This window comes from Puma concolor, chromosome B4 (assembly GCF_028749965.1).
Source record: "Puma concolor isolate L17-30 chromosome B4, mPumCon1.1.hap2, whole genome shotgun sequence".
Lineage (NCBI taxonomy): Eukaryota > Metazoa > Chordata > Mammalia > Carnivora > Felidae > Puma > Puma concolor.
The window spans coordinates 111706684-111732725 of NC_141673.1; the positions used below are offsets into that span (position 1 = coordinate 111706684).

The window sequence follows — 26042 nt, forward strand, 5'->3', positions numbered from 1 at the left end:
GCACAACACCCTGGACACACTAGGTTTTTTCCTGTCCAGGCATACTTCTGATAAAGTTTAATTTGTAAGCTAGGCATAGTAGGAGTTAATAGCAATAACCAATAATAGAATAGAACAAGTATAAAAATATTCTGTGCTAAAAATTATGTGGATGTGGCCTCCCTTTTTCTCAAATATCTTATTGTATCGTCCTCGCCCTTCTTGTGATGATGTGAGGTGAGAACGTGTGTGTCAAGATGAAGGGAGGTAAATGATGTAGGCACTGTGATGTAGCATTAGGCTAATCCTCACCTTCTGACAGTACGTCAGGAGGATCATCTCTTTTTGGATTGTGGTTGGTGGCTGGTAACAAACTATGGAAAGGGAAAGCACAGAGGTAGTAATATATTTGTGCTTGCTGTTTTCTAATTTAGTGCTTGGATTGTGCTGCTTAATTTTTTTTTCCTTAGATGGTATGTATCACATGTACCATAATTTTTTAGAAGGAACAAATTGGAGGCACAGGTACCTAAATTTCAAATACCTTATAAGGGAAAACTTTATAAACTGTATAAGGACAGAGAACTAATTGTGCATTTAAGGAATGAAGAAATCATATGGCATTACTATAATCTTTACATATATTTCATAAGGTATCTTGGAGCCGTTATTTAAAAACTCCCCCATTTCAGATGTATTTGAAATTGACCAGAGGGGCCCACATAAAGTCTTGAGTCACATTAGGGATTTCCAGGAAAAATCTAAGTGCCAAAAATTTTTTAAACAAATATGTTAATAATGGAATACAAATTGATCTTTGGTTTGAGATAACCAGTAATATATATCACTGAATGTTCTTGGGTGTGAGGATTGTGTTTAAGAGAGAGTCTCTGTTGTTTCCTATGCTAGACTATAGATCCTAAGAGGATAGGGAACTTTACTGCTGTAGCTCTTGTACCTAGTTCAGGGCCTGCCATATCATAGATGCTCCATAAATATTTGAATGAATGGATAATGTCCACAGATTCAGTACAGTGATAAATTATATAACATGCACATCTTCAAGACATTGTTGTGAGTACTGTGGAGAGATAGGGGCAAAAGATGAAGTGAGATTAAGGACTGACATTGCAAAGAGAGATTAGCCAGGGATTGAAAGTTGAGTAAGGGTTTCACAAATGAAGAGATAGAGATGGCTTTCCAGGAGGGTACAAACAAGCTATAACAAGTTTGAGTGACGAGGAGATCCCATGGACTGACTAGCTTATAGCTTGGTGTTTGTGTGTGCGTGCGCGCGTGTGTGTAAACATCCTTTGTCTATATTGCTCCCTTCCCTGCTGAAAATCTTTTCCAAAAGCTGACACACATTCCTGTCTGCAGGGATGCTCGTGGCAATAAGACTCAGGAGCACTGTCTTGGGCAAATCTTTTGAAGATATCATCATAGATGCCTCCTTTGACTGATGATAGGAGTATTCTGGGAGGAGAAGGAAGCCCCACCTCTGGCATCAGTAGTCCTGAGGAGACATTGGGAACAGGCCCCTCCACCCTCCTGAGTGGCTGTGGTCTGATCCCCACTCTGAGCACTGTGGTCTGGTGTCCATGGCCTTGGAGCCATACTTGTGTTGGGATGTTGTGGTGCTGTGCAACTCTGACCCAGACCCCACGCAGTGTGGGGTGTGCTGGCCTTGAGTATAGGGGTCCCAGGGTACAGCTGGATAACTGTTTGCCAGGCCCCCGAAGGAGATTGGAGGTAGGTGCAAGCCCTCTGTCAAAATTCACTCCTTGTGGTCTCCTCTCCTGTATGTTTAGGAATATTTCTTCTGATTCAGTCGTGTTTGGTGCTGCCAGGTGCGAGGAATTAGTCGTGTACCTTAAAGTGATTTGAGATAGTTTAAGAAAAATTGAAAGTGGTTTTTGGATTAAGTAATATGAAGGGGTAGTTGAGAGCTGCTTTGGGGTCAAGTTTTTGTTGGTTTGTTTTAGAATTCTGAGCTATTTAGAGTTATCATATTGCAGTGAGGTTTTCTTTCCAGGTCAAGAGGAATTCTTTCTGGTCTGAGTCAGCCTCTCTTGTTTGCTGGTTAGAGAGTAAATATGCGAGGGTAGGTTTTTCTTGTGTTGGGCTGGGTGAGTAACCTTAAGGATTTTTTAGGTTGGTTACTTTAATGCTTACAAAAGAGTAAGCATTAAAAAAAATTAACATTTTCATTATCTTTAAAAGATCTCACACAATATTGTAGTTATTGTCTTAACGGCACATGTGTTCAGGGCCACTGTGGCCACATGGTGGGTCTCTACCTTGAGGTAGCCTAGGCCCTATTTTAATGTGTATGGATTGGTTTTTTTTTTTTCCTACAGTTTTTAATCCAGCATCGCCTGGTGCATGACTGGAATGAAGCGCATCTTAAATCTGTCTGTTTTTGGTAGATAACGTGGTATGAAGCACTACTTCCTCATACTGAAGTTAGTCGAGTGTATTAATTGGTGGGTGATATATTTTTCATCATTTTTTCCATTCTAAGAAAAAAAGAAAGAAAAGAAGATTTTATCTTGGTCTGTTTTTCTCCTTACAAATTTGTACCCCTCACAAGCCTGTTTGATATTCCTGCATGAGACAAATGTGTCAAAAAGGGCAAAGCAGGACTTTAGAAGTTTGAGTGATATCTGAGCTTCCTTTCCCCTGCAACTTTAATTACATGTGTGATGGTCTTAAACAAGTTTCCTGTGTAGTCCTTTAGACCTCTCATCTACAAATGGAGCTGAAAACATTGACCTCACAGGCTTGTGAATGGCACACAGGAAGTGCTCAGTACCTGGTGGCCCCTCACCTGCCCTTTGGAGAGTAAGGGTGGAGGAATGGAGTGGATCTAGAGGAGGGCCAAGGGCCAGGTGTCTGCTTTCATAGCATTCATGGTTGCAGGGCTTGTAAATGGAGGTGTTCAGTCCCAGGGCAAATATCCTATAGAGCTGTGTTGTCTTTTAGGGACTTAGGCTGGGAGCTAATGCATTTACAATAGTTCACATTTCCCTGCCCTTTAGAAAAGCCTTTGGTTCACTGACTTCCAGTTCAACAGGTAACAGCACTCCCACCCCACCGTGGCCTTGCGTGTTCTTACATTCACCAGGACTAGAGAGGTGAGAACTTGGTTGGCCAAGTTGAACAGAGGTGAGCTTTCTTCTTGCCCTCCTTTCCCTACATTATAGGCAGGCTTATCCAGGCTTCAGCTCACTTCTGCTTGGCATTTCAGGCCAGTGATGCTGGAAACTCACCTGTGTGGGTGAGGATGAAGGTGTTTATGCTGGAATTTGGGCTCGTTTTTACTGCAGGGGAAAAGTACCTGGATGTCTTCTTTCCCCACATCTGAGATGTTGTCTGGGATATCAGCTAGAACAACCATCCAGCCTTTCCTGAGCCAGCTCTGGGATCAGAAGATAAGGTGTGAATGGTGGCTGTTGATCCCGACATGGCACAGCATGCCCATGGCAGTTAGGAGAGCACAGGCCTGTGTTTGTTGACTGTATTCTCTGAGAAACTCTTGTGTAGTTTTTATCTAATGGGGTTATTACTTTTATTTTTTACAGATTATTTATACAACATGGTACATTGTTTTCTGTTCTATGCTAAAAAAAAAAAAGGTGATGGTTGCTGCCTTCAGGGAACTTATCTAGAGGTAAACAGTGACAAATATATGGTCTAGATAAATACTTGGAGGTTGGAGTGCATTTCACAGCGGAGGTGGTTTTTGACCTAGATTTGGGAAGGTATATACAATTTGCATATTTGGAGCTGAGGGGGTGAAATTGTTCCAGATGTGTGGAGTAGAGTGAACAAAGACAAGGATTAATTCACAAAACCGATATTTCCTGAACATCTATTCTGTCTCAGGCACTTTTCCTGGTGCTTGGGGTTTCTCAGTGAGTACAACAGTTGAAGACCTGGATGTGGTGAGGCAGCATGAGGCCTGCCTGGGAGGACTGAAGGATAGAGACTGGAGCCAAGGGAAGCCAGGAAACACAGGCTTGGGGAGAGTTGTGCTTGGACAGGGATGTTGGATTTTAACCTTTCAGAATGTGATGAGTCACTACAAATGACTGCTGTCACAGAACAGGGACATGAGGAAATGGGTATTTTGTGAAGAAAGATAGGGTAGCTAGATGCAGGGCAGGACTAAAAAGATAGGAGTCTAGAAGCAGTGAGATGAGTTGGGAGGTAATTATTGGGAACAAGAGATGAAGGGAAGAAATTCGTCTATATGGTTATCACAGGAACTGTGTGTGTGTGGGTAACCACTTTTAAGATGTAGTAACTAATATCTGTTTGATTTAAGAAGTGTGGGCAAAAGCTTAAACCCATGAATTTATGAGCAAAACGTGATATGTAATCATGTAGAAGAAATTCGAAGTATTTCAGCCCCTATGCTACCCCTAATTCTAAATCACAAATTTTGTGTTCTCAGAATTTGTGCTTTTGGGTCACGTGGAGGACTCGTGGGCCTGCCTAGGTTGCTGGGCCTGCCTTGAGAAATTTTGATTTAGTAGGGCCGAAGGGGGCCCGAACATTAGCATTTCTGACTAGTTCCCAGGTGATAATGCTGGAATGGACTTCTACTTTGAGAACCACTGCTTTAAATCATGGATGAGATTAGAACATGTAATGTAATATTAAGGTGAGTGGTTTTTCAAACTTTTTTTAACAGTAGAAAAGTTTTTATTGAAAGAAATATGTTTCATACCTCTACAGTGTGCAAAATACAAAGAGATTGGGAGGAGGGGCTGTACCAAGAAGACAGCTTTTGTTTGAGAAGCATCCATGTGGGTGTGAGAAGGGCAGGGACATGAATTAGCAGACTTAGGCTGGAGTCCTGGCCAACAGCATTTATTAATTGTGACCTTTTATTAGCTTATTCCCTCTGTGTCTCAATTTTCTCATTGAAAGCGAAGATTGTAAACCCTCTTACCACATTGGGTAATGCACGAGTACATTTTTAAAATTGTGGAACATAATGCAAATATAGCTGGTGTTTACTGTGGTTCTCATTCTGGCCCTGGCTCTGTCCCAAGACAGTCCCCGCTACCTTCCACACTTCCTCTGTTTCTATGGAGGGGTGCAGGGACTGGGGCAGCAGCCATGATTAAAGTGACCTCTGTGTTGCTGTGGAAGTTGTGTCAGAAGTAGAGGTCAATAATGGGCCAATTTCCCACATTTCTAGGCTAATGTGTGACTCTGACAGATTATGTATTCTCATCAAACAAAATGCCAGAAAGTTCTTTCCATGAGGTTGGAATTCACCTTTGGTTTCATGCTGCTGTTTTCTTTTTTGATTGACATATTAAATGAAGCCAGTCATTCTTCAAGGAAGGCATCAAGTTTGTGGTTTGCTCTGTGTTATGTTGTGGAGGTGAGGTTGGTGGTATGGGTGTGGGGTGTGGTTTGGATGGAAAAGTGGGAGGCAGAGGAATGCACTTGCCATTAAATAGTAGATAATCCCTCATTGTGATAGAGGTCGCTATTTTATTGTTCAGCATCAGCTATGATTTCTGACCATCTGTGTTTTCTACAGAAAAAATCTGTTTAATGTCAACAGTGTTATTATAACAAAATTGAAAATGGGTCCTATGGTTTGAATTTATATGGAAGGTTAAGCGTTTTTGAAATGGAGCTAAGGTAGGTAAAGTCAAAACTGCATGTATCATGACTATTTTGAAATACTGATGACTCATTTTTAAAAATGTTTATTTATTTTGAGAGAGAGAGAGCGAGTGAGCAGTAGAGGAACAGAGAGGGAGTCCCAAGCAGGCTGTGCACTGTCAGTGCAGGGCCTGATGCAGGGCTTGATCCCATGAACTGGGAGATCATGAGCCGAAATCAAGAGTTGGATGCCCAACTGACTGAGCCACCCAGGCGCCTCCATTTTTTTTTTTTTTTTTTTAAGGACTATAGAACAGTTTTTAAAAATGTTTTGTTTTGGGGGCATCTGGGTGGCTCAGTTGGTTGAGCATCTGACTTTGGTTCATGTCTCATGGTTCGTGAGTTTGAACCCCACACTGGGCTCTTTGCTGTCAGTAGGGACCCTGCTTTGGATCCTTTGTCCCCCTCTCTTTCTGCACCTCCCCAGCTCACACCCTTTGTCTCTCAAAAATAAATAAATATTAAAATATTTTCAGTTTAAGTAAATTAGATACTTATCAGGGGAATCTAGAATTTCTATTGCTTGTAGTCTTCTATTGACTTCAAAAATGTAATGTTTTCTGTTTGTTATGTCATTAACTGCATTTGTCTTGCCCAGCTAACTATCTGATAGGAGTGATGAATGCCCACTTCAGGTTGTGTGCCCTGTTATTTTCAGTAATTTTTCAAACTGTTTCTCTCCGGTGTTTTCATTTCCTAACATATTGGATGTGCATAGTCAGAGAGTACTGCTAGGATTTTTAGGAAAAGAGTAGCACCTGCTCCCTGAGAGGTGGACTTCCAACTCCTGCACTTGATTCTTTCAATATTACCTCCATATTTCTGTGTAGACTTCTTATGTTACTTCTTTTTTTGTTGTTGTCATCTTCTGACATAACATGAAAGGTTTAACCCTGTTTCACTGCTGCACGTGTGCTTTGCCTCCATTCTGTCACAGCCATTACTTGGCTGTGTTTCTGTCTGAGATCTCTCTCTCTCTCTCTCTCTCTCTCTCTCTCTCTCTCACACACACACACACACACACACACACTTTTTAGACCTCCTTCCCTTGAAATTAGTTATAAATTTGATTAAATATTTGATGTTCACGTTATTTTCATTATTATTTTTTTTTAATTTTTTTTTTCAACGTTTATTTATTTTTGGGACAGAGAGAGACGGAGCATGAACGGGGGAGGGGCAGAGACAGAGGGAGACACAGAATCGGAAGCAGGCTCCAGGCTCCGAGCCATCAGCCCAGAGCCTGATGCAGGGCTCGAACTCCCAGACCGCGAGATCGTGACCTGGCTGAAGTCGGACGCTTAACTGACTGCGCCACCCAGGCGCCCCGTTATTTTCATTATTAAAAGCTTCTCAGAGCTGAACTGTGTATGAGAGATACATTGATGACATTTTCCTTACAACTTTTGTGTTTCTCTTGAAATAAACAATGCTTTTTCCTTTGTTTGGTCTTCTATAAATTTACAACCAGTTCTATTCCAGGTTGGCCAGTTGTTAAAGTAACATCTTGGGGGGCGCCCGAGTGGCTCAGTTAGTTAAGCATCCGACTTGGGCTCAGGTCATGATCTCACGGTGAGTTTGAGCCCCACGTCAGGCTCTGGGCTGACAGCTCAAGAGTCTGGAGCCTGCTTCAGATTCTGTGTCTCCCTCTGTCTGCCCCTCCGCTGATTGCACTCTGTCTCTCACATTGTCTCAAAAATAAATAAACATTAAAAAAATTTTTTTTAAATAAAGTAACATCTTAGTATTTACAGTGAATACTCTTTCAGCTTCGTCTTGAAGACCTTTCATTTGGAGCTTCTGGGCTGCTCCCATGTGGACTGGTTACCTTCCACACCTGGTGCCCAGCTGACATCCTGGATCAGCCTCACCATTATCCTGGGAGTTCTCTTCTGTGTTTTGTCTCCTATTTTCATATGCCATGCCATCCTCAGTCATGGTTTATTTCCGTGGAACACATCTTCCAGTACTTTCCTGAGAAAGGTGCAGAGAGAGTAATTTTTGGAGAAGTTGCATTTCTAAAAAAATTTTTTTCTACCTTTCCACTTTACTGATAGTTGTTGGATGAGGTGTAGTATTTTTGGTTGGGGACCATTTCTCTTAGGAATTTTGAAGACAGTATTTTTTTTTAATTTTTTTTTTCAACATTTATTTATTTTTGGGACAGAGAGAGACAGAGCATGAACGGGGGAGGGGCAGAGAGAGAGGGAGACACAGAATTGGAAACAGGCTCCAGGCTCTGAGCCATCAGCCCAGAGCCCGACGCGGGGCTCGAACTCCCGGACCGCGAGATCGTGACCTGGCTGAAGTCGGACGCTTAACCGACTGCGCCACCCAGGCGCCCCTGAAGACAGTATTAACGCCACTGTCCTCTGGATTCCTGTGTTGCTCTTGAGAAGGCCAAACTTGTTTTGATTCCTTACCCATTCATTGTGGTACTTGTATTTTACTTTCTGGACGTTTTTTGTTTTATCTTCTGTTTGTTTTTTCTGTTCTGTTCTCATATGCCTTGTTGTATGCCTGATTTCATAATTTGTGTTGGGTTCTCTAAGGGCCTTTTAAAAATGGAAACTCTTGTCATCCTGGGGAACTAACTTGAATGGTTTTCTGTTGTTTTTCTGTTTTCTCAGTTCTCTTTTTCTAGAACTTCTTTTATTCAGCTGCTTGACTTGACTGGTCTTCTATTTTATTACCCATTTTTATAATCTTCTTTTTTCCATTACTTTTTGGGGAGATTTCTTCAACTCTTCTCAGCTCTTCTAATGACTTTCTACTTGCAGTGGTTTCAACTTTTCTAGGAGCGTTTTGTTTTGTTTTCCTCAATTTCTTTCCTTTTCTCTTTCCCTCCCTTTTCATCTTCCTTTGCCACCTGGCTGTAACATGAACTCTTAGGGTATCAATGTTGAATTTCTTGTGACCGTCTTCTTTTTATATAACCTGTTTTTCTCAATGTGTGTTTTCTATTTGTTTGGCCTATATTCCATCCTTCGAGCTTTTTTCCTCAGGGTCTGTACCTCTGTTATTGGCTGAGTAAGAAGTGCTGACTATAACAGAGACCACAGGGTATGGGCAAGGGCTTGAAAGCTGGAGCTGCACAGGAGGGTCACCTGGTCTTTTGTCTTCAGGTGATCAGATGCCCAGGGAGAGATCTTCTAGCCTTTTGTCTAGGTGGCCTAAACCCAGCTGCCAGCATTCTGGGAAAAAGTGGAAGCAGAGAGCTGGATTTCTTAGCATTCACTATGTATATGTTCACTCATCTCCTCCCATTTTCAAGTACCTCTGCAGGTGTTCTGCCTTGGTCCCCCAGTTCACACCCCTCGTCATACCCTCTCTGGAGAGGAAGTCTCCAGGATGCTGCTGGGGCCGTCACGGTGCTGTGTGGAGTCAGGAGAGAAAACTGGGACTTTGCTTCTGAAAGAGACTTTAGGCTGATCCTGGTGTATTTCCACCCATGTTCATTCCTGTCTCCTGAGGCACTTGGTTTCCCCAGTTCCAGAGCCGTGTAGGGCCCTACCGAGGAAGTCACATTGCTGCCTGGTTTCCACATGGTCAGCTTGGGGCTCGCTTTCTCTGGCCTGCCTCCGGCACTTGTGTTCCCTGGTCTCCCTCTATTCTCTTTGTTTTTTTTGTGGGGCTATACCTTGATGAATATGTATGTACTGCAGTTTCAGTGGGCTTTCAGGATGGAGGCAGAATACGTCTCTTTGATAGGAGGTTTTTACCTGCCATTTTTGTTGTGGAGCCAATTTTATGTTCACAATGTAATGAATAAACTCTGCTGCCCACACTTGCCCCCCCACCCCGCCCTCTTCCTACTGTCCTTCTGCTGAGAATGAGTTCATGTTCTTCCTTCCTCCAGCCTGCTCATTGTAAACCTTTCCTGAATCTTTCCAAGCAAAATTAATCTTGCCTTCCTCTGAACTCAATGCATTTTTATGTCTCTTTTTCTTATGACACATGGTCTACCTCTTTTTAACTTGTTTATGTCTTACCTGATAAGTTTTAATTTCTGACAGCAACGATTGTTGCTTTGCCCTGATCCAGTGCTTTGCAAATAGTAAATAATTAATTTTTAAGTCAACATAATTTTTCCGTTATCTTTTCATGGTCTTATATGTACATATATATATTCTCATTTGACAACATGACAGGATACAGACCATCACCATTTGCACAGTTATTGCAAGAGTAGGGTATTGCTGTTGCTAATTGCAGATACTTTTCTTGAGACTTGTATGGGTGAGAAACAGGCAGCAGGTGTGTATTCCACCAGGTCATAACTCACAGAAGCTCATGGCTCTTTGGCACAATGTGATGATGCTCTCTCTACAGGGCTAGAGAGATTTCTTTATGGAGCCTGTGTTTCATTAGAACTTTCCTGGTACTGTTTTCTCTTACTGTGTCCTGGAATACAGTGGGCACCAGCATCCATTGCAATGGGCATTTTATCAAATTATGCCTGTGCTTTCATTCTCAGCCTGTCTTAGAAATGTTCCCTCCACTTCTTTCCTTCCAGACTTAGGCCAGGTCTCTGCCCCTGTTCTCGGTCTGGGTGAGAAGCAGTGATTCTTCGTGTGGTTTTGTCCCCAGATTTCTTCTCTGTGGTTGGCCCCACAGAGCCTTGCCTGGGGAGCCTTGCCTGGCCAGGGCATTTGCTCATCCACTTGATAGATGAACTTCATTCCTCGTTTCTTGCTCATGTGTAATGGATCTTTGGTTGTCATGGTACTATTGTTGTTAGTGTTTAAATCTTTGGTTATTTTTAAAATACACACCCTGAGTGAGACAGATTCTTATTTTTTTTTAATTGAGTGTTGTGTCACGTTTGCTTTTTAACCTAATGACAGGTATACTTATTGTAGAATTAGTGTTTATGGGTATTTTTAAGTGTCTTATCATAACTCTTTGTTCAATTACATTTCTAAGTTTCTGTAGCTGGGACAACAATGATTTCTGCTATTAATATTTCAAACTTTTTAGTGTAAACTACCAAAGTAGAGTCAACAAATATGCTCTTTTTAAGAAAAATTTTCCCTATGGGTTCTTCACTATTCTGTTGAAAATACAGCAAATCCTCTGTTTATTGATAGAGGATTGTGTTGATGAAAGCCAGTTAAAATCTCCTGAGAGACTACTGTTGCAGGGAATTGTATTTCTCAGTGGCAAACATATCCTTCCTGTATTTTATACTCTTGTGGGAAGAGGTCGTTTTTATGTGCCCTGCTTAGATCTGATTTTTTTTTTTTTTGTATAGTATGCTCTGTTGGGATTAGTGCTGATTTCCTACTCAGTGTTTTCTCTCCAGATAGTTTCTATTCACGTATTATGGAGTGGCATTTAATAAATGCTGGCCTGATAAGTGTTTTGACATGGTGTTGTCATGGCTGCTTGGCATAGCTGACCATTGAATCAGGACCCTTCTGGAGGCAGGAGACAAAGCTGGATCTCAAAATTAGACAAGCTTTGATCAGATAGTTGAAAGATTATAAGCCAGGTTTATAGAGTATTTGAAGGGGGAGGGAATAATTAGTGGTATGACATTCTGCTGATAGACCAAGAACAATGAGTCTCAAGAATGGACCATTGCATTAAGCAACATGGAGGCAGTTGGTAACCTTGATGGATATTTTTGGGAGTGTGGTGGGGAGGAAGCTTCACTGGAACAGGATTATGAGAGAAGAAGAATCTTAGACATCAAATCTTAAAAAACTTACACTGTAAAGAGAATCAGAGAATTGGTAGAGTGACTGGAGGGTAAAGTAGGGTCAGTAGAAGGTTTTGTACTATTATTTTAGTTTGTATAAGATATATTAACAGCTTTTAAAGGCTCAGCGTTTACACTAAGGACTATTTTCCATACTGCTATGGTTTTCAGAAACATTAATGGTGAGGCTAGAGATAGACTTCTAACCTGTCTTGGGGGCTTTCTGGTCAGGAAAGGCTCTAGGAGAAGATGATGACTGGGGTGTTGTGATGGGTCAGAAGGGTTAGCCTGAACAATAAGGTGGGGCTCCGAGGAGTGGAGGCCTCCATGGGGGGCAGGGAGACAGTGATGCAGGACTTAATACAGGCTGTGAAAGAGGAACTAACTGATGGAGAAAGGCTGGACCACAGCAAGTTCTAAAATACAAAAGTTAAGAGGTTGAGAAATTGCTAGGAGGGAACTTATTTCGAAGGAGTAGCTAAAAATATTCTGGAAAGGCTGTAGATTATGACCTTATATGGAGCGAGTGTGGAGGATTGGGAAGCTTAAAGAGCAGGTTTTATAAGTCACATTTTGGAGGTCAGTCTGCTTCTTTGTGTATGAAAGTTTTTTAGAAATGAATGTTGATATTTAAATTGATTAGGTCATCCTACAGCTTCCTTGGGAAGAGGAAGGCAGGATGGCCCTGTTCTAAGTGGCTATGGAATGATGGTTAAGGTATAGCTTTCTTTATTCACCTGCAGGATATTGATTATTCCTAGTTTCCCTTGGAGGGTTAATGCCATTTGGTAAGGAAGAGTAAGGATATAGTTCGTTTTGGGACTTTTTTCTTTGATGGCTCAACAAATGTAGAAATGACACATTTTGGAGCACTACTGGATTCATAGCAACAGGTGTCCTTAAGGACTCTCTGGAGGACATTGTAGTCAGGGAATCATGCAGAGTAAGGCTCAAGAATGAAGCTGGATGCCACAGTGTGTGTGTGTGTGTGTGTGTGTGTGTGTGTGTGTGTGTGTGTGTGTGTGTGTTAGCGAGAGAGGGGGGGGGAGGGAGAGATGTGTGCTGTGTGTTTTACAAATTTAGTCTCTCTGTGTTCTAGATGAACAACCAATTTGAGTACTGACTCCTTTGAAAGAAATCCAGACAAATGAGGGTGCAGAGTAACTATAGGCTATTTGCACTAGTAGTTTTTATGGTAATGTTTAATAACTGAGAATTAGGGTCTGAGCTGCTTTTCTGTGTTGGTGAAAAAGTGACAAGGATTGACAATTCCATATTTTTTAGAAGTGTTTGTTTTAGTGATCCTTAGGTGTTAGACATTCTCTTGGAGGGCTTCCTATGAATATGAATTCCTTGGCCTCAAGGTGTGAGTCAGTTGATGTAGGCTGTGGTTCAGGAACCCTGGGGAGGGGCAGAGAGAGAGAGGGAGACAGAATCTGAAACAGGCTCCAGGCTCTATTCTGTCAGCATAGAGCCCAATGTGGGACTTGAACCCACAAACAGTGAGATCATGACATGAGCTGAAGTCTGGTGCTTAACCAACTGAGCCACCCAGGTGCCCCTCAAGTATTATTTTAAAGTATGGTTTTATATTATCATGTGTATGGATATGTATGTGTGTGTGTTTGCATATGTGTGTGTTTATATGTGTGTGTATACATATTCAGGTGTGCACACACCCAATGAAGAAGTGTGCAGAATTTAAAATGGAGTCCTCTATCTTCCTTTTCTCCCAATCCCACTCCCTAGATATAACCACTGAACATTTTGGTGTGTATTTTTGGGGATATTTTTATATGTATGTATACAGTTGTATCTAGCTTTGTTTTTACAAAAATAGACTCCAGTCACACACATTGTTCTGAGCTTGCTTTGCTCACTAATGGCATTGTCAGCATTATTCTGTATTAATATATTTACACCTGTTTGTAGGGCTTACTTTGAGCAACCTCCTTTTTTTCCCCCAGATAGGCTGTGACATGAGTTTTTCAGACATGTGATAGATGTTGCTTGCTTATTAGAATATCTGTGTGGATTGGATTGAGAGGATTAAAAATTATTTTGTGGTGGACAATGGGAAACCGAGTATACGTTAAGAAACCAATATTTTTTATGCAATGACTTGTGCTAGTTTCTGTAGTTCCTGTTATAACAATGTCTCAGCAGCTCAGCCAAAGGAAAGAGTCTGCTTAAGTCCATCATAAAAGAGAAATTGACAACAGCAGAGACAGGAGACTACCTGAATTTTCAATCAATTGCAATATTGTTGATTCCCTTTTATGGGCAAGAAATTATCACAGTTTAGCTTGTTGCATTTCCTTTGGTGATGCTAACTTGCTGTATTTGGTGTTTCTGTTCTTCTCTACAGGATCCAAACTACTGGATACAGGTGCACAGGCTTGAACATGGAGATGGAGGAATACTAGACCTTGATGACACCCTCTGTGATGTAGCAGATGATAAAGACAGAGTGAGTTCACGTCCAGGGAAGGCACTCTGGATGCATTTAGTGAAGATTGGAGAGGGAGTGGGTAGATGGGAGTACTTCCTTTCCTGTTGAGACACATACTTTAAAGAACCTTAGGGCCACTCATGATGTATTGTGAGACTTCGTTACCCTGAACTCTAGGGTGTAATGCTTTTCTTGACCCCTGGACATTATCAGGTTTACTATGTCTTGGAATTTTAAAATTGTAGCTTTTTAAATAGAAGTATCTTTAAGAAGTTCCTGTGCCAGTTTTTTCCTTTTGTTTTAACCAAACCTGACATCTTTCTTGACGACGGAGGTCCATTTCAGGGTGTGATAATGCAAGGTCTCTGAGTTCTATCCGAGCGCTGGCCTATCCCAAAAAGCTGGCCTGTGCAGCACACTGGCTGCAGAGGGGGCAGGTGCATCCCAGGCCTCCTCCCGGTTTGTGCTCTGCTTTCAGAAAGCCATACTTTCCTCAGTGTTGCTCTTGGTGGGCTTTCACACCGCAATGCCATCCTCAGTGTAGTATGTGACTTTGGCATTGTGAACGTGGCACTTTAGTGTCCTCCTTGCACCCACCCTTTTGTCTGTGCTCTTTGAGGGAATGAGGAGGAGGAGGAGGAGGAGGAAAAGAAGTAACATTCAGTATTTTAAGAATTTGTGACAGGGTATTTGGCTCTGCACGTAGAAGTCACGAGGTGACAGGGCTTGAGCAGCCTTTGGCCACACTTTAGGGAAGGGCTGCCAGCTGCACATTGAATGTATCATCATGGGGTTGGAAGCTGGCAAAGTTATCTAGTACTTTCTCTGGTTTTTCCTGGACAGATTTCTCTCCCTTCTTCCCTCTGCCTGCCTTCTTCCTCCCCTTCTTTTTCCTCCTTCCTCTCTTACCCTCCCTTTCTCTCCCTTCCTCCTCCTCCTCCTTCTTCTTCTTCTCTCTCTCTCTCTCCCCCCTCCTTCTTCCTCCCCTCCCCCTTTGCCCCCCCCCCCCCCCCATTGACCCTTTGCCTCATCCTCCCTCTTGGAGGACTTGGCTGGGAGCTGGCTAAATGCAGCTATCATGTCTTCTCTACTCCTCCTTTCTCACAGCATAGTGCCTGGTTCAGAATTGGTGGATGTCTTCTATTTTTTCTTGAAATCTTAAGGAAGATGAAAAATTTTATGTATCAAATGGTGTGCAAATTCAAGGATATTTGATTTACTAGCACCTGCCATTGCAGGATTTGTCCCTGTAGCTCCTGTGGTCCAGGAACACACTGTGTCAAAAATGCAGAACTTTCTGCCCATTTATGATTTGCTGCTATTTCTCTTGGTGTCACTTCTCTGTTTTGGGCTTTTCAGTGAGCCAGGGATAAGGTGACTCTCAAATCCTTTTCCTGCAGTTCACTTATCTAGAGACTTAAATTATAGTCAATTTATTATGTGGTTCCACTTCAAAGCTTAAAGCAACGGTCAAGGTTTATAAAGAATTCAAACAGGTGCCCTTGGCCAGCCACAATATTACAAAGAGATGTACTAGGTTGTATTAATCTTTCAATATTTTCCTTGTCCCCATTTCTTCCTTCTTTTCTTCCTTCCTTCCTTCCTTCCTTCCTTCCTTCCTTCCTTCCTTCCTTCCTTCCTTCCTTCCTTCCTTGATATAAAAATCATATAGCTTCTTGTGAAGAAAAGGAACCTATAAAGAAGGAAGTAATCACTTGTGATCCCATTGCTGCCCAAAGCTCATCCCTGTTGTTATTTGAGTGGGCTTTGCATCCTGACTCTTCTTTTTGTTTAGAGACAGACACAGCTCTTTTTCTTTTAAATAAAAAGGATTGCATAGTAGCCTGCCTTTTCTCTTTGAGTTGATTATAAATATATTTCCATGCTCATTAACCATGGCTATGCCAACATAGCTGCACATGGTATTTCATGTTACGAATTTATGGACTCTGGTATGGTACTTGTTTTGGTTGGTTAGTTACTGTGGAGAAAGCTGAGGTGGTCATCTGCGTACTTTTGTCTGGCATTCTTGCATTCTAAGAACGCCTGTATTTATCCTCCTGTGTTTCCTTTTTGATTGTGTACAGACTGAGGATGATACCAACTTGAGGCAGAACCTGCTTCATGCTTTGACTTTAGGCCTTTGAATGGAGTGAATAAAAATTAGTTTATAAGATGCTTCTGTGGTGTGCCTCGCTCTGGCGTGTTGCTTGGAGTAACCCTCTGTGGACTTTGGCTTGTTGTATGAGTGGGAAGGGGGCTGTGTCAGTGGGAAGGGGGCTGTGTCAGTGCTCCTGAGAACACCGAGCTCAGTAGACTTATGTACGCTCAGCACCTGCAGTCATGCTTTATGACACATTACAGTTTCTCACCCTTCCTCCTGGCACCTTAACCAGCAAATACCTTCTCCACAGTATTCCCATTTTGAATAGGTAGAGTATTGAGATGTAGATGTTCAGCAGTATGATTAAAAAAAAATCTTTTGAAATGTGCTATTATCTTAGGGTTAGTATGTGGCATTTTGGTGGATGATCCATGTGTCCTTGAAAAGTGTGTTCTGCAGTTGGAGTGAGTGTTCTATAGAAATCACTTAGGTTAAGGTGGTTGATACTGTTGTTTAGGTCTTTGGGGTAATTTGTTACTCAGGAACGGAAAATAATACTCTTCTTTCAACACAATTAACTATTAGGTCACACAAAAGAATGGAAGAAGAGACAAACTGAATGATCTTCTAAAATAGTTGCATATTAAAATCAGAGGATACTTAATAAACTGTGTTTAATTTTTATATTTATGTTATGTGAATTTGATGATGACAAATCTACATTTTTTAAGTTTATTGACTTATTTTTGAGAGAGAGAGAGAGCGAGAGAGAGACAGAGACAGAGAGGGGGAGAGAGAGACAGAATCTGAAGTAGGCTCCAGGCTCCGAGTTGTCAGTACAGAGCCTGACACAGGGCTCAAACTGTGAGATCATGACCTGAGCCAAAGTCAGATGCTCAACTCACTGAGCCACCAGGCGCCCCAAAATCTACATTTTTCTAGAATCTTTTATTGCATTTCCTATTCAAGTTAAAAGATCCTTTAACCTGAAGAATGTTTTATATTTGTTAACGTTTTCATTTTTGAGTGCAAGTGGGGGTGGGGCAGAGAGAGGGAGACACAGAATCCAAAGCAGGCTCCAAGCTCTGAGCTGTCAGCACAGAGCCTGACACGGGGCTCGAACTCACAAACCATGAGATGCCCTTAAGAATGAGCTTCTTAAAGGACCCATTTGAAGTTGTAACTATAAAAAATGTAATTAATAATCCAGAATCTCAGCACTTACATTTATGGTATTGTCAGATGCATTATTCAGATTGAAGGGTTGCATGTAGTCAGTTGTATGGCTCCTTTCCATGGCTCTGAAATTTGACTCTGATTTAATCATCCTGGAGTGTTTTCAACTATTTTTGGCAGCTACTCTGAGTAAGGATTTTGACACCTGTTTTGCTTTTAGGTTAAAACAGGCATTGCAGTTCTTTTAAACAATAAAATTCCCCTAAAAGTGCCCTGCTTAATGAAAATGTGCTGGTGCATATTTAAAATGCAGATACCTAGCCTAGGCAGGCAGGATCTTTGGTAGCCAGGCTTGGGCATCTGTGTTTTATAAACCCTCCAGATGGTATTCAGGCTCACTAAACTTTGAGACTGTGCTTCAGTGGCCCTGCCATCAGTCTCTGTAATGGGGAAGTTTCTTTCAAAAGTGTAAATGATATACCTGCTCACTGTGAGTTTGTGAAATTATGAAAAATTATTTTTTATAGAGGGATACTAGATTAAGAGGCAATAATTCAAATGCTAGCAAAAGAAATTGAAGTACCTAATTAGTACCTGATTTTGCTCATTATCCTTTAATTATTAGAGTTTAATGCACAGCACTGAAGAAGTTTTCTTTTAGTGCCTATATGGTTCCAATGACTAGGATTTTACCCAAGTTTATTCAAAATGGTATCCGCATGGGTTGTTTTGGCTTCTTGGAGTAGGTTTGATTTTCTAAGACCTACAATATTCTAGATCTACTTTGGGCATGTAAATATGCCCTGATTTATCATTTCATTGCTGCTTCCCAGTAAAAGGGAACAGAGAATCAGAGTGTGTATGCTGTCATGGTGTTTTATTTACTCTTAGTATCTAATTCTCTGTTTTCTCAACTGACATTTTGCCAAAGAATGAAAACCTGAAATGGTTTTTATATTATCTAGAGCACCTATTAGAACAGCTGTAATGCATTTGTCTCTATGAGCTTTCCCAAGTGCCAAGCCATTTGTTGTCTGAATTTCCTTCCAGTGTGGTCTTCGTTGTTTATTATTTTAGTGAACCTTCTCGCAGTTCTCCTCAAATTGGTCTAGGTCCCTCCTGTCATTCCTCCATGTACTACAGTAAAACTTGAAATTTCCAAATAGATTACAGAATAAAAATGTTTTGTATTCACTTCCCTTTGCATGGCAGTTGCTTGAGACTAACTGTGAGAATGTTAACAGAGATTTCAGGCAGACTGGTGAAGGGCTTAGAGTTGGGGAGAAGGGCACTTTTGTGTGCGTGAGCAGCAGGAAGAATGTCTTTTTCTTCTACACGTCACTGTCTTCCTTTTTGTATCTTTGGTGCTGAAGGTGACATAAGATGTGGTAGCAAGCATCTTCTTTGTCACACTTGGGTGTCATTTTGTTTTGATCAAGAATGATGTCATGTGTGTGCTATTTTGGTTCTGACCTTGGGAAATATCTTCCATTATCTGTTCCTTGCTCTTTGTGGAGGAAGGGTTGAATGGAATAGCAATTTAAACTCTTTCTGAAAGTTTGTACAAGCTTGAGCAGTGGACACTGGGTACCAGACACCACGGAGGATTGTTGTGGGGACTGCTGCTGGTTGGGAAGAACCCAATATTTTCTGGGGGGAGTCTGGCTAGTGTCTCAGCCTGTTGAGAAAAGGAGACTTGAAAAATTTATTGGAATCATGGGCAAGCACTAATTTCTGCATGTAGAATAAAGCTAGTACAGAGGCACATATCACACATTTTCATTCTCCTCATTGATAGATAGCTTCTAACTTATAAACTGATGTCATTTTTGTGGCTCTTATGTTCATATTACTGCCCCGTTAGATATTTTCTATTAGTATTGCCAAAACGTGTTGTAGTAAATCTTGTTTTTGAAATATATGCATGGCACAACTTTCAGGTAAGGAACATGCTTTAATTAATTAATTAACTAACTAATTAATTAATTTTTAATGTTTATTTTTGAGGGAGAGAGAGAGAGAGCGAGTGAGCATGAGTAGGGGAGGGGAGAGAGAGAGAGAGGGAGACACAGAATCTGAAACAGGCTCCAGGCTCTGAGATGTCAGCACAGAGCCCAGTGTGGGGCTCGAACCCACGAACCGTGAAACCATGACCTGAGCCAAAGTTGGACACTTAACCAACTGAACCACCCAGGCGCTCCAGGAACATGCTTTAATTTTAAAAGTGCATTATTTTCTACTGTTTTAGGTGTTATTTTTTGCTAACTATGTGTAAATCATTATTTTACTTGCTTTGGCATCAAGCCATAAAAAAATCAGTGTCCAATGAGGTGATGGTACAAGCGTATCCTGGTTATCTGTGGGAAACATGTACATTTGTACTTTAAAAAGGGCGTTTATACATTCTGTGCCCTCGTTATTGATAATATGGAGAGAAGCAGTCTGTTGTTTTTATACTGAAGGCAGTCACAGTCTGTACAGTCTTCAGATGAGAATGGAGAACATATTTTTGGATCTGGAATAAGAACTGTTAAAATGAATTTATCTGGTGATACCAAAGTGAGTTTTTAAAGCATTAATAAACTTTGCTCTGTGAAGAAATGGCTTGCTGCTTAAATTACAGTGAGAGCTCACAGCTCATAATTACAACAAATCTAATTTTAATTTCTTCAAAGACTTGATTTTTCTCCTTATTTAAATCATAGCCAAACAAGTGTCTGATAAGAGAAAGTTTTGAGATTTTAATTCCTTTGTTGTCAAGACCAAAACACTAAATTTCAGCATGAGGTCAGTTATTTTTAGAATGTCCATGTCCTGGAGATAGGAGTGGGCTGAGGAGTTCCTAGGATAACTTTATTTTCATCCTCCCCTCCCCTTCCCCAGTTAATTTCTTGCTGAAGACTTGGTCTACGAATACATTCCTTTACTTATTACTAAACGTGTGGGAATTTTTGTGAACTGGGATCTCATCATCATCACCATAATGTAGCACATGTAATAATTTCCTTTGAAAGATAAAAACACTATTAGTCCTAATTTTAGTCTAACCAACTTACTGAGCACCTATTATGTGCCAGGCATCATGCTCAGTGTTATGTAGTGTGAAACAAAAATAAACGTGGTTCCTCCTTTCTGGGGCCTCATGGTGTATTGTGAGAGTTGGAATTAATCTCAGAAATGAAGTGTAGAGTTACCAACAAATAATGGTCTGAAGAAAAGGAAAGGTGCCAATGGAAGGTGGAATAAAGTACCCCAACCAAGTCAGGGTGAAGCAAGACTTGCCTAAAAAATACGATCAAGCTGAATCTGAAGAGCAGGTGAATGAAAATCGGGTGTTAGGTGATCAGATTTACGTTTGAGAAGTGTCTCCCCGGCTGCAATATGAGGATGTGTGCACGGGAGGCCGAGTGGATGCAGGGTTACCAGTTAGCACATTTTGCCATAGGAGGTGTTGGATTGATGGAGGCTGGACCAGGTGCAGATGGTGGGGAGGAGGTGGATCTGAGAGTGATTGACTTGGTAAAGCCTGGAGGTGGGCTATTCAGCAAGGCAGGGAATGCTGCAAGGAGGCCAGCTTTGGGACAGGGTGGGAGATGAGGGATTCAGACTTGATTTAGTGACTTTGAGTGCTTTGGAGGTGGGTTGGTGTTTGGAATTGAAGTGCAGATAAATTCATGAATCAGATACAAATTTGTCGACAATCAGGCCAAGCCAACATATGAAATACCATCTAATTTTAGTAGAAATAATTATGTGTGTCAGAAAAAGCTTGAAGGGACACACTGAAAAGTATCAGTAGTTATCACTGAGAGTGGAGTATGTGATTAACTGGGGGTTTTCTGATGTTCTGTTTTGTAATGTCTCCTTAATTCTGTGTCTTCCTAATTCCAATATGTGTCTTCCTATTCCAGTGAAGCATTAGGCATTGCTAAATATGATTTAGAATAGGATCATCTTTTTAAACTTTAATGTGAATTGGCATAGGGAAGGACTGATTTAAAGAGTTTGGTAACTTGGAATTGAAGTGATTTGTATAAATAGACTTCATTAACTAGATGACTTGATTAATTTCCTCCTAAATGGAGTTATTTTAGTTAGGCTTTAAAGAAGAAAATATTTAAATTAAATGCTGAGTAGAGCACCAAATGCTAATTAATTAATTCAGAGAGATTGTTTCCCAACAATTAAATATTTTATGGGTACTGGTTTGCCCACAGCTCATTGATTTGTGGGTGGATGGGTTGGGGAGTGCAGGGCCAGGTGTAGCAGAGGTGGTGGTGATATGGAGTGCTTGTAGAAGGAACAGAGAAGGGGGCTCAGCCTTCTGCATGAGCACTCTATTGGAAAGGCTCTTCGTAAGCATTAGTTTTGAAATTGGGGACAGCCTGCACAATATTGGCTGGTCATGAGCTTTCCTAGGGAAAGCAGCCAAGACTTTGCTTGAGTAGGGGCACCCAGAGTCAGAAAAAGTAGGGGAAAGAGTGTCACACTCTTTCAGTTATCATATTAGTTGTAGGCCAGGCTTGGTTCCTTGGTTTGGTACACTTTGTTTTTATGTTACTTCATCAAAGATGGACATATTGTTTGGTGGGTAAGAAGCCACACTGCCTGTGTTTGAATCCCGGCTCCATGACTTTTTTTACTTTATGAGCTTCAGCAAATTACTTAATCTCTCTAATGTCAGTTTTCTCATCTCTAAATAGTGGGTAATAATTGTACCTACCTGTAAGGTTGTGTACCAGATTTAAGTTTAAATCTGGGAATTTGTGTTAAGGTTTCAGTGCTCTTCGGCAAAATAAGGCCCCAGTAAGTGGTAATTGTCATCATCATTGTTTGTCACATCACTACCACCACCATCGTTAAATTTAGTTAGCATTCATTCTTTTAGTACTAGTTTCTAATGATTTAAAAACAAGTCACACTATCTTAGATATTTTTTGTAAAAAATTTCTATCATACTTATATTCATTTGCCTTTTTTTAATTTAACATTTCTATCAATTTGAAAAGAGGTTGGTAATATGTACTCAGTAATGGTTGTTGGAAGAAATACATTATTTATTTTCCAAATCCTTGGCATTTGAGGATTTCCAGGATACTATCAATATGCATATTTTTCTGAACAGAAAAACAGTGAAGATCCCAGTTTCAATTTTTAGTGTTTGAAAGCCAACAAGGACTGTATTGTTAAAAAACAAAACAAAACACAAATAGACTTGACATCAAAAGCAGAGTCAACAAAAGCAAAAATAAGCAAGTAGGACTACATCAAGTAAAAAAGCTTTTGCTCATCAAAGGAAACCATCAAAAAAAGTGAAAAAGTAACCAATGGAGTGGGAGAAAATGCTTGCAAAAAATATATTTGATAAGGGGTTAACATCCAAAATGTATAAAGAACTCATAGCATTCAATAGCAAAAACACAAAAAATCCAAATTAAAAAATGGGCAGAACTAAATAGACATTTTTCTAAAGAACTCTTACAAGTGGCCAACCAGATATAAGATGAAGAGTTGCTCAACATCACTAATCATCAGGGAAATGCCAGATAAAATCACAATAAGCTATCACCTCATACCTGTTAGAATGACTATCATCAAAAGAGCAGAGATAACAAGTGTTGGTGAGGATGTAGAAAAAAAGAGAACCCTCATGCACTGTTGGTGGGAAAGTGAACTGGCACTGCCACTATGGAAAACAATAGTTTAAAAATAGACTACCATATGATCCAGCAATCCCACTTGTGGGTATATATCTAAAGGAAGTCATTATCTCATGGAGGTAGCTCCACTCCCATGTTCATTGCAGTGTTATTCACAATAGCTAAGGTATGGAAGCAGCCTAAGTGTACATCAACAGATGAATGGATATGGAAGATCTCACATCTCTCTATGTGTGGAATATTATTCAGCCATAAAAAAGAAGGGTACCTTGCCATTTACGATAACATGAATGGAACTCTTTGAGGGCATTATGTTAAGTGAAATAAGTTGGAGAAAGACACATGCTATGTGATCTCACTTACATATGGAATTTTAAAAAGCTGAACTCACAGAAACAGAGCCTAGAATTGTGGTTACCAGAGTCTTGGAGCTGGGAGAAAAGAGGTGATGTCTGTTAAAGGGTACAAATTTAAGATGAATCTAATGTACGGCATAGTGATTATAGTTAATAATACTATGTTAAATGCTAAAAGTTGCTAAGAATAGATTTTAAACATTCTTACCACAAAGAAGAAATGTTAATTATGTGATGTGATGCAGGTATTAGCTAACACTAAGGTAGTAATCATTTTGCAATAGATAGGTGTATCAAATCAACACGTTCTACACCTCAAACTTATACGATGTTGTATGTCAACTATATCTCAATACAGCTGTGGGGGTAGAGGGTGGGGAGGCAGACCTTATTTTCAGTTTTAAAATATTACCTGGTCGACAGTGACAATTCTCCAGAAAAATAGCACATCTCAAAACAAGCACTCCAGAATAAATGCTACCAAAAGTGATTTATAACAATTTGTGTCTTTAAAAATATTTATTTAAAATTTCCCTTTTGTATTTTGAGTGAAATATGTAAAATTCAACTTTTTGTGTATGTAATAAAACATTATCACACAAAGGAAAAAAAGGACGATGGATAGCTTAGTTTCTTCTTTTTCATTAATATTATCTGAATAATTTCAAAGAAGTAATTATATATGATACAGAAGATCATCCATTCATTTATTCATTCACACAAGTATTCATAAGGATACAGATTATATAAAAAGTACCAGATTTGTTTTCCTCCTGGATTTTATATTGGGGGAAGAAGAAAATTGGCAGGGCTTTGTACTCTTAGATCCTTGTATAATTCCAGAATAAATCTACTAATAAAACTAAAAATATTTTGGAGCTATTTCAAGCTAAAAAGCTTCTGCACAGCAAAGGAAACTATGAACAAAATGAAAAGGCAACCTACCAAATGTGAGAAAATAATTGCAAATCATATATGTGATAAGTCTAATATCCAAAATATATAAAGAACTCATACAACTCAGCAGCAAAAACAAAAAACCCCTGAAACAATCTAATTAAAAAAGCGGCAGAAGCCCTAAATTGACTTTTTTCCAAAAAAGATAGAAGATGGCCAACAGATATATGAAAAGATGCTCAGTCTTATTAATCATCAGGGAAATAGAAAGCCATAATAAGATGTCCCTTCACACTTGTTAGAAGGACAATTATAAAAAAAGATAAGAAATAACAGTGTTGGTGAGGATGTGGAGAAAAGGGAACCCCCGTGCACTCATTGTGGGCATGTAAATTGGTGCACTATGGAAAACATATGAGGGTTCCTCAAAAAATTAAAAATAGAACTACCATATGATTCAGCCATTTTACTTCTGGGCATTTATCTGAAGAAAGCAAAAACACTAATTCAAAAACATATATTTGGCATGTTCATTGCAGCATTATTTACAGTAGCCAAGACATGGAAACAACCTAACTGTCCACTGATGGATGAATGAATAAAGAAATGAAATCTTGCCATTTGTGACAATATAGGTGGGCCTCAAAGGCATTCTGCTAAGTAAAATAGATAAAGGAAAAGGCAAATACCATATGATCTCTATTATATGTGGAATCTAAAATAGAGAACATCTCCCTACCCTCAACTTACAGACATAGAGAATAGATTGATGGGTACAAGGAGGGCAGTGAGAAATGGGTGAATTTTTGTTTTTAGTTTAAATTTTTTAAATGTTTATTTACTTTTTTGAGAGAGAGAGACAAAGAGACAGAGACAGAGACACAGAGCATGAGTGGGGGAGGGAGGGAGGGAGAGAGAGAGAGAGAGAGAGAGAGAGAGAATGAATGAGAATGAGAATCTGAAGCAGGTTCCAGGCTCTGAGCTGTCAGCACAGAGCCTGATGCAGAGCTCGAACCCATGATCCATGAGATCAGGACCTGAGCCAAAGTTGGACGCTTAACTACCTGAGCCACTCAGGCGTAAATAAGAAAATTAAACATAATTCAACCTCACTATAGTACACACTATAGCGGGATATGGTTACATCTCATATAAAGGCTGCAAGATAGATATGGTCCCGTGCCACTTTTAAACTGGGAAGACCAAATATGTTTCCTATACTTAAAGATTTCTTTCACTTCTTTGGGCTGCTGCTTGTTTCCAAATAGTAAACATTTTTAATTCTCAGTTGATACTGGAGAAAGAAGTTAGTTTGGCTAGTAAATATGTGGATTTTAACTATATTTTAATTATGTTAGATTACTAAGCCTTCTTATGTGAAATTTTATTAAAATGTCAAGAGCTTAGTGTCATGTATAATTGTACCACAATTCATGTGTATTGATGCCCCTTGTTCATATATCAAACTACCATGATAACTTTTGTTTGAGCAAAGGTTAAGAAGATCTTACAGATTCACTGATTCATTCATTTTATCTTTCTTACATTTATTCAATAAATACCTTTCAGTCCCTAATATATTTGACAAACAGCTGGATGTGCTGAGGATTTATGGGGGAGGGGTCTCTGATCTTGCAGAGCTCTCCTTGTAATGAGGAAATAGACTAAGGGGAGTGAGTTTCGGGTGTGATAGAGAATAGGTGAGGTGGGAGTGGTTCTTTAACCTCGTTGGTGAAGCCAGCCCTCAGGAGGAGTCAGGTGGGCTGGATTTCAATCGATGAGAACAGCTACAGGCAGAGGACTCTAGGCAGAAGGAGCAGCATGTACAGCAGCCTGAACTGGAAAAAGGTTGAGGTGTTCATGGATCCAGAGGGAATTAGTGCGGCTTGGATGCAGGGGGCGATTGGGAGAGGGAAAATAGGTGGAGTTAGAGACAAAGGGAGGATATTAAAGCTATGTTAAGCAATTTGAGACTTGATACTAAAAATAAGAAAAAGCCTTTGAACTGTCAAACTGTGGAGTG

General features: G+C 40.2%; 1 protein-coding gene across 16 annotated transcripts in view; it reads left to right on the forward strand.

Moving 5' to 3' along the window:
* Positions 1 to 26042, forward strand: part of PARD3 (par-3 family cell polarity regulator) — a 680086-nt gene that overhangs the window by 107845 nt on the left and 546199 nt on the right. For all 16 annotated transcript variants that reach the window (XM_086714599.1, XM_086714604.1, XM_086714589.1 and 13 more), the window contains exon 2: positions 13743 to 13844. In XM_086714599.1, coding sequence (XP_086570725.1) covers positions 13743 to 13844 — 102 coding nt within the window. The remainder of the gene's footprint in view (positions 1 to 13742; positions 13845 to 26042) is intronic.